Genomic DNA, 14661 nt, shown 5'->3' with positions numbered 1-14661 from the left:
TGTTTTTATCCATTGTATATATTCCAAAAATAAAAGAACAACAAAATGTATATATAAAACTTTACTTTATTAAACTAAATATCAAATAATTCTAAACAAAAAACAAAATCATAAAACACGACCAACAGAAGCACCTGAAACTTCCTTAGTTTGAACTTTTCTTAAACTTGCACCACCAGTGATTTGTGTCAATAATGCTCCGATGTTTGGTGCACCACCTGTTGGAGGAGCGGCTGCGGAATTACCTCCAAATGGTGGAGGTGGAGGACCAGGTGGAGGAGGTGGTGGAGGAGCGGGCGCCCCAAATGTTGGAGGTGGTGGTGGAGGTGGAGGTGGTGGAGGAGCATCAAAAGTAGGAGGTGGAGGAGGAGGAGCATCAAATGATGGTGGAGGTGGAGGTGGAGGAGCATCAAATGATGGTGGTGGAGGTGGTGGAGGGGGAGGAACATCAGAAGATGGAGGAGGAGGTGGAGGAGCTTCAGATGTTGGTGGAGGAGGTGGAGGAGCATCAAATGCTGGAGGAACTGGTGGAACATCTACTACAGGAGGTGGAGGCGGCGGTGGTGGGGGAGCATTATCTGTAGGAGGTGGTGGTGGAGGAACACTATCTGATTGAGATTCAACACTTGGTTCAGCTGCTGAAGGAGGAGCCTCATATGATGGAGTACCAAACTTACTAGAACCAGCAGATGGGACATTCAAATCCTGATCAGCTTCCTTTGCTTCTTGTTGTGGTGGTGGAGCAGGCACAGCAGCTGGACTGGCAGTTGTTGAACTTGCAAGATTAGAATCAGATCTGGTAGGTGGTTGTGACATTCCTCCAAATAAAAGACTAGCTAATTGAGCAGCACCTGCACGTCCTGGATTTTCATCTTCACTCTCTTCATCTTCCGAATCACTCCATCCACTACTACTTGCCATACCTCTTTGAGATTTACGTTGTTCTGCCGCTTTCTTAGGATCAACTGAAGGTCCAGTGTTGGTTGGTTTGAAGAATGGATTATTACCAGTGCCAGTTGCTGATTTTGCTTGTGCTTGGACATTCTTTGCAAATGGGTTACTATCATGTGGCTTGGTTGCAACAGGTTCTTGAATAGGTGCTTCTTTTGGTTGAGGAGCTTCTTGAGGAGGAGGTGTAGCCTTTGGGGGTTCTTCCTTCTTGACTTGTCCAGCTACAACTGTAGGTGCACTCTTCACTGGTTCTTCTTCTTCTTCATCACTCTCTTCTTGTCTCTTTTTCAATTCTTCCATTTCTCTCTTAAGTTTAGCCAATCTTTCTTCCTTTTGTTGTTTCTTACGTAATTTTCTCTCTCTTTCACGAGCCTCCATTTCTTGTTTTTGTTTCAACATGGCTGCATATTCTTCATCATCTTCTTCATCAGAAGATGATTCTTGTGTAGTTGCAGTAGGTGGAGGTGGAGGTGGAGCTGCTTTCCTTTCAACCTTTGGTGGAACAGATCTTTCTTCTTGTTTTGGTTCAACCTTTGGTGGNTTCCTTTCAACCTTTGGTGGAACAGATCTTTCTTCTTGTTTTGGTTCAACCTTTGGTGGAATAGATTTTTCTTGTTGCTTTGGTTCCTCAGCTTTTGGTTCAACTTTTGGTTCAACTTTTGGTTCTTCTTTCTTTTCAATCTCTGGTGACAGTTGAGGAGATGCCTTAGTTTCAATAGTACTTGAACTTCTATGTCTTGTTATACCAAGCTTGGCCAATCTTTCATTCATTCTCTTCTCAGCTTGAGCCTTAATATAAGCAGCCCTTTCTTCAGGAGTGGTATACTTTTCCTTTGGAGCTTCTGGAGAAGCGGAGCTAGTAGACTTGACAGGTTGCGACTGTTGTTGAACTTGTTGTTGTTGTTGGGTCTTAGCGATATTACGCTTTTGACTGCTTGAGAATGATTCCAATTCTTTCACAAACTTAGCTACTTCATCAGATACATTCAATCCTTTTTCCCACTTATCCGATCCCGCATCTTCCTTAACAGTAACTCTCAATTTCGAAGCACATTCATCTTCTAATTCCTTAATTCCAGATTCAATATCCTTAACCATATCAGATTGATTCTTACTTTCAGCATGAGCCTTTTCAGTGGCATTTTTCAATTGTAAATCTAAATCAGCATTATCACCACTTGAACCTGTGAATCTACCAGTAAGAGCCGCCATTCTTTGTTTTACTTTTTGTTTAGCATGGAATTTCTTTCTATCATATTCAGTAACTTCACCATTTGGACCCGTACCTTTAATTTGTGATTCATCATCTTGAGGTTCCCAGGCAGGATTTTGTTTCTTTAATTGCAATTTTGTGAGTTCAACTTTAGCCCTGGCAATTTCTTCATTAACTTTATGAATATCGGAAATTAATGATGGAACTTTATCCCTAGTAAGAGAATCCAATTTTTCTAATAATTGTTTTCTTTCATCTAATGAACCATTACCCACTCCTTGTTCTACTAATTTCGTTTGAACATCCATAATCTTCCTTTTCAAACCTTCAATTTCTTGTGCTTGTTGACTAGTATTTCTCGATAATTGTGAATCTTGATCCTCAATATCCATCGCATCTAACAAAATCTTCTTCTCACGAATCAACTTCTTCATATCATCAATAGTCAAATCTGCATCCTTGGAAGTTTTCAATGAACCTCTAGAATTATTATTATTGGAAGTTGTACTTTCAGCTTCACTTCTTCTTCTATGACGAGCATTGGAAACATATCCAAAATTACCATCATCATACTTAAATCTAGTTCCATCAGGTTTAGTCTGTGGTTTTGGTGGAGCAACCTTCTTATTCCCCGCACCACTTTTCAAAGAATTCTTCAACGTTTCCATCGAATCCTGTAAGTATCTATCAGAAGGAGGAACCAATTCAGGAGGTAATCTCAAAGGCAAATCATATCCATTTAATCTTCTATATACCAAATGCATAGCCACGGCAAATTCATCCCTATTTAATCTTCCACTATCATTGGTATCAGCCAATGTCCAGATCGATTCTAAATCAGGTCTAGCTAATCCAGACTTGGTAAAAATTCCAAGAGCGACATCTCCTTCAATATATCCTCTCTTCTTGGTGTCCCAGGCTTGGAAAAGTGCATCATAGATTTGTTTTTCTTGTTTGGTGATGGCCCAGGTAACATTTGATTTCAATGAACTATCCATGGCACTTTGTAAATTTTGAGATGGTAATTGGGCATTAGGTAAGAAATGCTGTTGCATGGCATTTAAACCAGGGATACCTCCAGTTGGCATTGATACAAATCCCCATTCACCTGGTCTTCCTGTAGGTTGAGCTTGTAATGGACCAGTTTGTTGGGATACCAATTGTGGTTGATATCCAGTAGTTTGTTGAGGAACAAATCCACCAGTACGTTGAGCTGGGATTTGTTGTTGCATTTGCTGTTGAATTTGAGGTTGTTGTTGCATTTGTTGCTGTGGTTGTTGTTGATTAAATCCAGTCAATTGTGCAGAAAGTCCTCCTGTTCTTTGAGTTGGAATCAAACCTGCTGTTTGTTGAGGTTGTAATGGAATCAAAGTCCCGCCTCCCGTTCTTTGCGCAGTCAATGCTCCAAATGAAGTTGGTGGTTGTTGTTGTTGCATAGCCAATGGACCAGTTCTTTGAGAAGCCAATTGAGGTGCACCAAAACCAGTAAGTTGGGATTGAAATGAAGTTGAAGGTGGCGCAGCAGGAGCAATACCACTGAACGCATTTGCAGGAGCATTCATCCAATCATCATCCACTTGAGTCTTAGCAGGAGCAAGTTTTGCAAATGGAGTACCGGCTAATAATTTCGCAGGATCATCAGGAACGGTAAAATTAATCGTTTCAATAAAACTATTAACTTCATTTCTCCATTTTTCAGGAAGGACTCTTGGAATTGATTCACCTTGTTTCGCCATACTACATAAATGTAAACTTAATGCAAATTCAGGAAATAAGAGAGTTCCAGTATTATCAAGATCCGATAATGCCCAAATCTCAGCCAATGTCACTGGTGGTAATCCTGATCTTAGTAAGATATTACTGGCAGCATCTCCACCAATTGCCAGTTCTCCTTTTGGTACGGCAGTTCTAAATAAATGTTCGAACTTCTTTTGATCTTCAGCAGTAATGAATGATAATCTCATATTTGGAATCTTTAATTCACTGTTTTCAATAACTGTAGGTGCCATTCCTCCAAATCCGGTTGGTTGAGTTTGGATATATCCAGTTTGTTGGGGTTGAAGTGAAGGTGGAGGAGCAAATGATTGGGTTGGTTGTTGTTGTTGTTGGAATCCAGTTGAATAAAGCGATGGTTGCTGCGGGATGAATCCAGTAGCTTGATTTTGCAATTGAGGTGGTTGATACATTTGTTGTTGTCCATAACCCATTTGAGGTTGTTGTTGCATTGGTGGTGGTGGTTGAAAGGCATAGGCTCCGCCATAGCCGGTTTGCTGCGGATTGAATCCAATGCCCTGCGGTTGTTGTTGCTGCTGTTGATAGGGGTTGTACATTGGAGTCAAATTGATTGTGACTTCTATGATTCTCGACTTCGGGGTGGCTGTCAAGTTTTTTGAAATCGTCGATCCTCCAAAACTGTCTGGTGCCTCCAATTTTTCCTCCAACAACTGAATTTTCGTGTGTTGAATTTTTTTTACGTGTGAAACTCAAAAAAATTATATATTTTACAGTTTATATACATTTACATTTACAGGTTATTCTAATTGCAAAACTTCATTCCAAAAGTTAACTTCAAGTAAAGTAACTTTATTAAAGATATCCACCAATTCTTCTAATCTCATTGTATTCAAATTAGTAGAGTCAGCCAAACTCTGTAATGCCTTCTTTCCCTCATTATGAGCATTAGAATACCAATCAGAAGTATAATCATCCAACCATGATTGATAAGTATCAACTTGTTCTTGATCCAATACACCCAATTCACCCACTGGTTGTTGCTTACGGATTTCTTGTCCATATTTCCCAGCTTCATGATATCCATGTAAACAAGGTGCAAGTGCAACTTTAATCCCCAAGAAATTCTCTCTTTTACCAACATCCAAAAGATAATTACAATATTCCAAACATGCTTTCCCAGGATTTAAACCAATATCCAAATCCATATCACGATCATAATCAATATTGAACTTTTTACATAATTTAGCTTTATGTCTTTCTAATTCAGTCACGATTTCTCCAATAATGGTAGCTTGAGCATGGGTTTGTTGATAAGTTGGAGCAACTGAAGCAGCTAATGCATGTAATTGGGCATAATTGATTAAATAATGATAATCTTGTTTTAAGAAATAAAGAAATTTATCAAATGGGAGTTTATTCTCAGCAAGAATTTTCACAAATGGATGTTGGGTATATTTCTTCCAATTATCTTTCACCTTAGGGTGATTGATAAGATATTCAAGGAATGAATCTGATTTGGCTAAGATTTCTCGAACTTCTTCACCCAGAGATTCGAGGATATGACTAGTTGATCTAGATGGGGGGACATTATGATTCAATGGTCCATTCCCAAATCCTAATTTCTTGCCCATACTGAGCATTCCTCTATGGATATAATCAACGGAAATTGGAATAGCTTCATTTAAATTACGTCCCTTGGCTAAATTGGCGGCAATGGCAGAAGCTAAAGTACACCCTGTCCCATGACTATCTGGAGTATTGATATAATCTGAGTCGAAAATACTGAGATTACCAGTTGAACTTTCATACAACACATCAAAAACATGACTCTCCCCGTTAGCAATTTCAACATCGAGGATTGGTTTCAAATTGCTATCGAATGGGATATGACCGCCTTTGACTAATAAATTCTCACATTGAAGTTGTTGTTGAAGCTCAATCACATATTCAACAAAATCATCCAATGACTCAATACTTCTTCTCTTTTCACCATTCGCAGATGTCAAATTATACAACGTCTCCGATTCGGGGAAATTAGGTGTGATTAAAAATGCCTGTTGCATTAAATCTTTCACACATAATTTCATCCCTTCATCATCAAATAATTTTGCACCCGAAGTACTTATCATAACCGGATCAATAACAATCTTGATTCCATATTGTTTCAATCTGGGTAAATGTTCTTTTATCTCCAATATCGCTTCAGAAGTAAGCATACCCGTTTTGATCACCCTAAGTGGTGCTTCTCCTTCTGGATATCCATACAACATATCATCCAACACCAGATCTAAGATTTGTTTAACAAATGGTTGGGGGGTTTTGATGAATGATTTGACCCCGGTGGTGTTTTGGGCAGTTAATGCGGCAATACATGTCATACCATAGACTTGAAAGGCACTGAATGTTTTTAAATCTGCTTCTATACCTGCACCACCGGAACTATCTGATCCAGCTATTGTTAAGACTGCAGGTAATTCAACCTTGGGGATGGATTCATTTACTCGTTTGATTTTATAAATTCTAGTTTTCAGAGTCATATCGTGTCTGGTAATTGATCTATAAAGCCTTCTATCGAGTATCTATAAGAAGAACAGAGCAAAGGAAGAGATATTTATAAAAAGTGACAAAAGGGTGAAAATGAAAAATTTTGTGAAAATTATTATTTATATTCGGAACAAAGATATCCCTCTAACCGCATAAAACTAATATGCGCTTAAAGGTCCTTCTTATAAGCAACACACAGATTCATTAAATCTATATGCAATTACAATTCTTTGTTATTCTTATCCTTATAAGCAATATCCAGATTTTATTAAACCTTATATGCACTTACAAGTCTTTGATATTATTCTTATAAGCAATATCCAGATTTCATTAAACTTTATATGCACTTATAAGTCATTCTTACTATTATTCTTATAAGCAATATACAGATTCATTAAATTCAATTCACTCCATAAAGTTTCTTGTCTATAATTGACTCTGATATCTGGAACATTATTCTTTTCAATATTATTCCCGGCAACTCCACCCTTCATATATTCTTTCCCCAACCAATGTTTCTTAATCCCAGCTTCCCAACCTGATTGTAAACATGAATTCTTGGCTAATTCACACATATCCACACTTGATAATTTATAAATCTGGGCTGCAACACTATATTCTTCAATTAATGGTTCTTTGGTATATGAGAATTGTAATGGATCATCAGTGGATAATGAAACGTTTAATCCTTTTTTGAAGAAATTATAGAATGGATTTTTATCATAGGTTAAAAATAATGCATTGTTTGAAAGTGGAGACATGGCAATACCAATTTGATCCAAATAGTATAAGTATTGGATATATGGTAATTTTCTTAATAAGATCCCATGAGAAATTCCATATGATGTTAAGAATGCACTGATTAAATGTTCTGGATCTCCTGCTTCACCACAATGAGGTCTTAATACAAATGTATTGAATTTATGCTTAAGTCTTAAATTATTCAATGTGGTAATGTTGGCATAAAGATAATACAAATAATATGAATATGGAGGATTAACCACTGAATCCCAATCACCAGCCGGTGGGTATTTTCTAGCATGTAAAGGTTTTTCTGGTTTTGATTCATCATCAACTGAATCAAATCCAATAACTCTTTGTAAAAATACATGTAATTTAGGATGAGACTTTGGATTCATTGAAACTTCAAATAATGGTTCAAATACATTTTTCATAATATCAAGATATGATTTAACATTTCTATTTTTTTTATATAAATCATATAATCTTGGGATTTGAATTAACCATCTTACATTATGACTAAATAATTTATTATCAACTATCCATGCGGCTAATTTATCCCATTCATCTAAAGATCTTCCATAGATTGAGATTCTTAATTCAACCATTTGATATTTCGATGATTCTAAATCATCAAATACTTGACCAGTTAATTCAGCTAAATATTTCCCCTGGATAAAATTATCAGTTTTTAAAAAGATTTCTCTTAATCTTGATTCTCCAATTGGATTATATTTTAAATTAAATTTATCAAATCTATGGAATGAATCAGTATGAGCATGCATATCTAAAGTATCAATAGATAAATCATATGCAGTTAATTTTAAAGATTCAAATACTTCAGTTAAAGTTAATACTTTCCCATCTCTAAAAATGACTTCTTCATCGGCAGTTGTTTTTAATTTATATTTAATATATCTTAATAAATGTTTTTGATTCATACAAGCAGAATGATGAATATGGGTATCAACTTTACGAACATTATAAAAATCACGATGAGGATTTCTTTTGGATTGTTTACTTTCTTCAAATTCATTTAAAAGATAATACATATTCCATTTTGCATCAAGGTATTGTAATCGATTAAATGCAAATGATTTGGTAGGACCATCCGAAGAAATTTTAGTTATTTTATTCAAATCCGAATAAAAATCATGTAAACTTGGTACTTTAATAATTGGTTGATCATTATTTTTATCATAAACTTGATAAACATCTTCATCATTAAGGGCAAAATAATAATTACGATTATCAATCTCGGGGATTACACATTTTTCAAAATCAAATTTCTCTTCTTCTTCAATTGGACCTTCTGGAGGAAGTTGATTAAATTTATTTTTAGATTTATAAGTTGGTTTTGGAGGTGGAGGATAAATTATCCAATCATCTTGATTCTTAGGGTTTTGCATTTCATCTTTTTGAATTGAAAGTTGTAAATATTTATGTCTTAAATCTAAACAAGTCTTGACATTTGTATAAAATTCAATTAAATCATCGGAAGGATTTTCAATTTCTGAAATTGCAGCCGTATTTTCAGGAATTGTGGAATCTTTTGAAGACGTTGGAATTCCACCAATTTCACTAGTTGAATCAACACCACCAGTTCCACCAGATCCAGGAATTTGATGTAAGAATGAATGAGCCATTTGATGGGGCATACCAATAACAGACCCTCTTCTACTTAGTTTTGGAGACCCACCAATAAATGGATTAGAATTGTCCATACCAGCAGTTTGACCAATACCATGTTGTAAAGCATCAAAAGTTTGAACTTTTAAATCATGTTCTTTCATGGATTTATCTTCAGCAGGAGAGAAATGAATTGAATGAGATAATGCATGAATATCATCATCGTCAGGACTATCATCCTTGTTATTGTCAGTATTGGAAATGGATGTATCAATTGGGATGGGAATTCCTCCTTGTTGAGAATATAATAGTTGATCTTCATTTCCTGAAGATGGTGCACTGTCATGTAAGTGCATGCTATATGCATTTCTACTATGTCCACTACACATAATTAGTTTATAGTATAAGAGAAGAGAGAAAGAAAGAAAGAAAGAAAGAAAGAAGAGCAATTGTAATTGTAAAAAAAAATGATGTGCTTGCCAAATCGGTATTATATTACAAATTAACTTTTCCCAATGAGTCAAAATTCATTCCACATATCACAATTTATGTTGCAAAATTTCAATTTTGTCTTAACCCAGGCGTATTACCACATATAACCAACATCCAACCAACCCCCCCCCCACATACCCCTAATAATTAGTTTAGAGAATTGGGGAAGTTATGAATTGAGAATGTACGTTCTTTGATTATGTCTCACTCTTCTTCTTTCTCTTACTAATAAACGGCACGATTGAGATGAGCAAAAGGCAAATTTAGCGAATTACTTTCATACTTAAATTAATTACACAAAAAAGAACTATTTTTAGTAACTAACATTTAACACTCTTTAACAGACACACAATTTTAACATTAGATTGGAGAAGAACAGCAACTGGAACAAAGAACCAAATATACACTTAGGTTGTAGCCAATAAGATCTCTAAATACTAAAAATATGAAATGCGCTCTTGAAAGAGATTTACTGGAACAGTCTAGATTTTCAGATCTCAAATTGCAACCCACATTTTATATCAACTCCCATTTTCTATTCTATTTTATGTTTCAACAAGACTTAACTTACTTTCAGAATCATTCCAAAAATTACTTTCTTGAAACCACTGCAATCAAGAGGAAAGTAAAGAATTTATGTCTAATATTATGTTCAATGTCTGTTCTAAACTCTATGGTAAAATGTAAATTGGAACTTTGAATTTATTCCCCGAACCAATTGCATCAAATTTATATCTTCTATTAGTTTCAAATAATAAATCCATAGTCAACTTCTCATTATCTTGAAGTAAATGTTCTTTATCCACCCCATCACCCTCACTAATTCCCCCATCTGTTCCATTCGTTTCCTCTCCTTCTTTTCCCGCCTTCTTCTCCCCATTCTCCCCATCACCAAACTCACTCAAATTAAATTGAAACACCAAAAAATACTTCAAATCCATAAATGAACTCTGAAATTGTGGAGTCAAAGATCTCGGAATATGTTTATGATCATTCACCAAACAACAACTATTCCCTTTCTTCCCTCCATCCTTCTCATCATGCTCCATACACGAATCAATCATAGCCGATGCAAATGTATTCACCTTCATATTCCCCGTCACCCTATACACATTCCTCAACTCCTTCCCCTCTTGACAATGATAGATCTCATTCGCTTCCAAATATGTAATCAACCCAATCACCCGAGTATTATTATTCCCCCTATTCCCACCACCACTTTTGATATCGACAATATAATGAATATCCTCGCCAATATGGAAATAGGGTCTGTTTAGACTTATCATACATAATTCATGATTCTTATTTATCCTTAATTGATATTGAGTCTTTAAATGCTCGGGTAATTGTGGTATAAAATCTTCTGAATCGAGATATGATTGTTGTTCACGTTCTTCTTCATTGGTTTCAACTATACTTTTCTTTCGTTCTGATGTTGACATTTTTGGCATATTATAAAGAGACGAATCTATTAATGCCGTCAAGTCTTGAAGAAATGCTGATCGGGTTTCACTATTTGGGTCTTCCTTATATTCAATCATACTGGCACTGGTATGCATTTTATTGGTAGTCGTGGTGTTAGGGTCCACTTGTTCAATCTTCCAATCATTATCTAACCTAATCGGATCCTGGAGAAATTTCCTCTGGATATATCTCCCACTCATCCCCACCCTCCCAGGATCAACATTCATCGGGAAATAAACTGATCGTTTCAGTAATTTCTTAGAATGGGGTTGTTGGTCATGAATACTAACAATCAACGAATATCGAATACTACACCATCCTTGATCACACCCGGGCCCTGTCAGGCGGGTATTATAACTCGGTGGTAATGAATCCTTGACGGGGAACTTGAAATGGAAAGTTTGGGTTGTTTCGGGCTCGATCTTCAAATCGGTGAATAATAACAATTGGGGAGTTGTATAAATGGGGACTATAGAATCGGTTAATTCTTTTAATGATAATTGGGAATGATTACCACCACCCGTGATGGTGGATGTTGATCGAGGTGGGAGTTTTGAATTAAAAGGGTAGATTAAATCATGTAATAAAGATCCATCTTCTTCTGAATCAACATAGACGTCTTTATTCTGTTTAGTATCAATTATTAAATTCCCAACTCCGGCCAATTTTCCCCCGATTATTAATCTAGGTGCTGCTAGGAATGGTGCCTGGTCCAAGTTTACATTTTCGTCATGTTCGAAATCAGTATGGAGATATTGGGTTAGATAGTCGACATTATTCCACCATTCTGACCCGCCCCCTGCACTGGCACGTTTGTTGAATTCATATGTGGTTGAATCCATACTGAATCGATAGTTGAGTACAATATAGCCGAATAATTGCACATATCCCAAGAATATCTTCAACGTCTGATCATCATCATCATTTTTCAATTCTTGTTGTTGTTGTTGTTGTCGACGAAAAATCCCACCAAACCATCCACCACCAGACTGATCTGCCCCCGTATCTGACTTATGTTCACCATTCTCATGATCTTCATGAGGATTAATTACAATCCTTGTCTTGGATGTATTATGAAATGATAATTGACATTCACGTTGATGGTTGGGATGATCAGGATCGGAATTTCGATATGTTAATGAGATCGAAAGGTTATCGTTGAGGATCTTGGTGTATGATTTATTATTGGTGCCGGATGTGGGTGTCGGTATTCCTGAGCTTGAATATGATGCAATTGTCATTGACTTTGATTGTTTGATTGGAATATGGGGATGGATGATAGTCTTGTTTATGACGTGGTACGGAAATTTTAGTGTCTGGTGCGGGATTGACGTTTTTTTTCATCCTGTTAGAACGAGAGATAGAGAGATAGAGAGTCGACCTAAAGGACCAAATGGTATTTTGTGACTAAAAAACGAATGGAACTACAATTACTATACTTACACAACAGAATATTACTATAAAAAGGGAAAGAGAGGGATGAACTATACATAAAACCAATTACTCTCAGCAATTATCATTGAGCTTGGACATGGGCTTGTTGTAATTTATCATCATTTTGTTGCTGCTGTTGATCATTCTCATACACCGGATGATGACTATCAATCTGTTGTTGTAAATATTGCTGTTGTTGTTGAGCTTGTTGTACTTGTCCAACAGTTTGATGGAAATCCAAGATTTCACTATAAATCATAACTCTCCAAGTATCAACTGGTAAATCAGCATCATTAAAACTCCAATCGAATTTAGTTTCACATATTGGTTCATCAGTTGGATCATGATATGGTTCCATATATGGATGAGTTAATGCTTGAGCAGCACTAATTCTCTTTTTGGGGTCAAATACCAACATTCTCCCCAAGAGATCAATTGCATCTGGTTCAACATGAGTACATGATGCAAATCGTTCACTAAAAGGAATTGCATCTCGATGAGGTAAAGATTTAACAAATCTAAGGGTATTTTCTGAACAAATTGTATTTATAACATCTGGTGGAGGTGATCCTAATAATTCAGTAATTATTGAAAATTGATGAACATGATCTTTTCCGGGGAATAATGGTTTTCCTTCAATCATTTCTGCTAATATACATCCAACTGACCATAAATCAACTTCAGTATCATATTTTTGCCAAGTTAACATAATTTCAGGAGCACGATAATATCTTGTTGATACATATCCTGTCATTTGTGGATCTTGAATTCTTGCTAACCCAAAATCACAAATTTTTAAATCACAATTTTCATTAATTAAAATATTTGAAGGTTTTAAATCTCGATGAATTACTCCTGCTGAATGAATATATTTTAATCCTCTTAATATTTGATAAGTAAAATATTGAATAAATTGTTTTTCCAACGGTCTTGAAGTTAATAATCGATGTAAATCAGTCCCCTGTAATTCATTAACAAAATAAATATCTTCTAAAGGTGATAAAAAGATATCATCTAATGTAATTAAATTTTCATGTCTTAAATGTTTTAATAATTTTAATTCTCGATAAGTTCTCTTTGCTAATACAGCTGTTGAAAATGGTTTCATTATTTTTTTAACAGCAACATTTTGTCCAGTTAATTTATCAATTGCTGAACATACTAAACCAAATGCTCCCATACCAACTGGATTTAAATCAGTATATCTATTGGTAATTTCAAATACAGTACCAAAGATTTGAGTTCTTGTAAATTCTCCATCTGATGACATCTTTTCTGTTTGTTATTTTGTATGTATTAAAAAATCTATCAATAATTGTATTTTGTATAAAAATTTTGTATTGAAAGTTGAATTGTAAAATATGAAAGTGGCGGAAAGAAGTAAGATGGAATTGGAATTGATGGAATGGGGGAATTAAGTTTTATGTCTGTTGTTAAATTAATATAAATTCAAACAAGAGTTTTTTTTTTCTGGTGTTACTTTGTTGTAACTAAATTGTATTAGTGAGTCTCTCTCTCCCTTTCACCCTTGAGAGTGTCTCTACTAAAAACAAAAAAGACATCCCCATTGATACTTTCTTAATACTATTATTCTTGTTGTTGTTGTTGTTCTTTTGTGAAATATTCCAACTTGGTTCTTTCTTCTAAAAATAGGATTATGTTGTTATTGTGTAAACATAATAACTTATATTATGAATTTACCCGTGGTCTATTTAAAGAATTAAATAAGTTAGGTTATGCAGGAGTAGTTAACCGCGTCTTCCTTCATTCCGTGGTATTGAATTCTCTTGGTTTCTATCTTGTATGTCTCTTGTCCGTATAAACAACAGAGGGGTAGGGAGCTATATTACTGTCGATTCATTTTAAATCAATTAACAATAGATATTAGCATAACTTTAAATCAGGTACACAACTAAATCAAAACACATGTACAACTTATTAAGCTTTTATAGTTATATTACTATTTATTAGCTATGACGTCAGTAGCAATATATTCAACGACATTTAGCAAAATCAAAACAAATACGACATTGTACGACATATTCTATTTTTGAACCGCCAAACGGTCGGGATGGTTGCAAAAATCAAAAAATACATGACGTCTCGGTTGTTAATTGAATTGTTTACTCTGCAACATTTAGAAGCAATCTTATTAGTATCTAGAATCGATATTGAGGTAGCTAATATGGCTTCCTCGGGTTGAACTAGGAAGATCTCTTCTTAAATATCATTACAGATTCGCATCCATTTTGGTATTTGAAAAAGCGACTGGTTAACCCCCCAGGAAACAAACTAGAGACATTACGAATACACAAGTCTCCCCCCATCCCCTCAATAATGGCGGATTGATCCAAGCAAGTACAATACAAGTTCAAGTAGTCCTTCATTAGGAAGAAGATCAACAATAAATCCTATACTTCATGTTAGTCGTTGGGCAAGTAAATGTTTATTTACAAATC

At 35.4% G+C, this 14661-nt stretch overlaps 5 protein-coding genes across 5 annotated transcripts; all 5 read right to left on the bottom strand. All coding sequences in view use genetic code 12, as the record gives it.

Moving 5' to 3' along the window:
- Positions 1-108: 108 nt before the first annotated feature.
- On the bottom strand, positions 109-4494 carry PAN1 (Pan1p; the record flags this gene model as incomplete). The annotated part of the gene is made up of 1 exon (XM_049405506.1): positions 109-4494. One exon carries the CDS (start codon positions 4492-4494, stop codon positions 109-111), a length of 4386 nt encoding a protein of 1461 aa, XP_049264891.1.
- Positions 4495-4695: 201 nt separating this feature from the next.
- Positions 4696-6435, bottom strand: THI20 (trifunctional hydroxymethylpyrimidine kinase/phosphomethylpyrimidine kinase/thiaminase; the record flags this gene model as incomplete). The annotated part of the gene is made up of 1 exon (XM_049405505.1): positions 4696-6435. One exon carries the CDS (start codon positions 6433-6435, stop codon positions 4696-4698), a length of 1740 nt encoding a protein of 579 aa, XP_049264890.1.
- Positions 6436-6789: 354 nt separating this feature from the next.
- J8A68_001819 (AMP deaminase) lies at positions 6790-9201 on the bottom strand (the record flags this gene model as incomplete). Its single annotated transcript, XM_049405504.1, has 1 exon — positions 6790-9201. One exon carries the CDS (start codon positions 9199-9201, stop codon positions 6790-6792), a length of 2412 nt encoding a protein of 803 aa, XP_049264889.1.
- A 774-nt stretch (positions 9202-9975) lies between these two features.
- On the bottom strand, positions 9976-12009 carry J8A68_001818 (uncharacterized protein; the record flags this gene model as incomplete). Its single annotated transcript, XM_049405503.1, has 1 exon — positions 9976-12009. The coding sequence occupies one exon, from the start codon at positions 12007-12009 to the stop codon at positions 9976-9978; it is 2034 nt and encodes a 677-aa protein (XP_049264888.1).
- Positions 12010-12284: 275 nt separating this feature from the next.
- HOG1 (mitogen-activated protein kinase) lies at positions 12285-13472 on the bottom strand (the record flags this gene model as incomplete). The annotated part of the gene is made up of 1 exon (XM_049405502.1): positions 12285-13472. The coding sequence occupies one exon, from the start codon at positions 13470-13472 to the stop codon at positions 12285-12287; it is 1188 nt and encodes a 395-aa protein (XP_049264887.1).
- Between the last annotated feature and the right edge of the window lie 1189 nt (positions 13473-14661).

Source organism: Hemisphaericaspora subhashii, assembly GCF_019202705.1.
Source record: "Hemisphaericaspora subhashii strain CBS 10753 chromosome Unknown scaffold67, whole genome shotgun sequence".
NCBI classification, from domain to species: domain Eukaryota; kingdom Fungi; phylum Ascomycota; class Pichiomycetes; order Serinales; family Debaryomycetaceae; genus Hemisphaericaspora; species Hemisphaericaspora subhashii.
The sequence above is the reverse complement of the archived record's forward strand: the minus strand, read 5'-3'. Positions and strand labels throughout refer to the sequence as shown.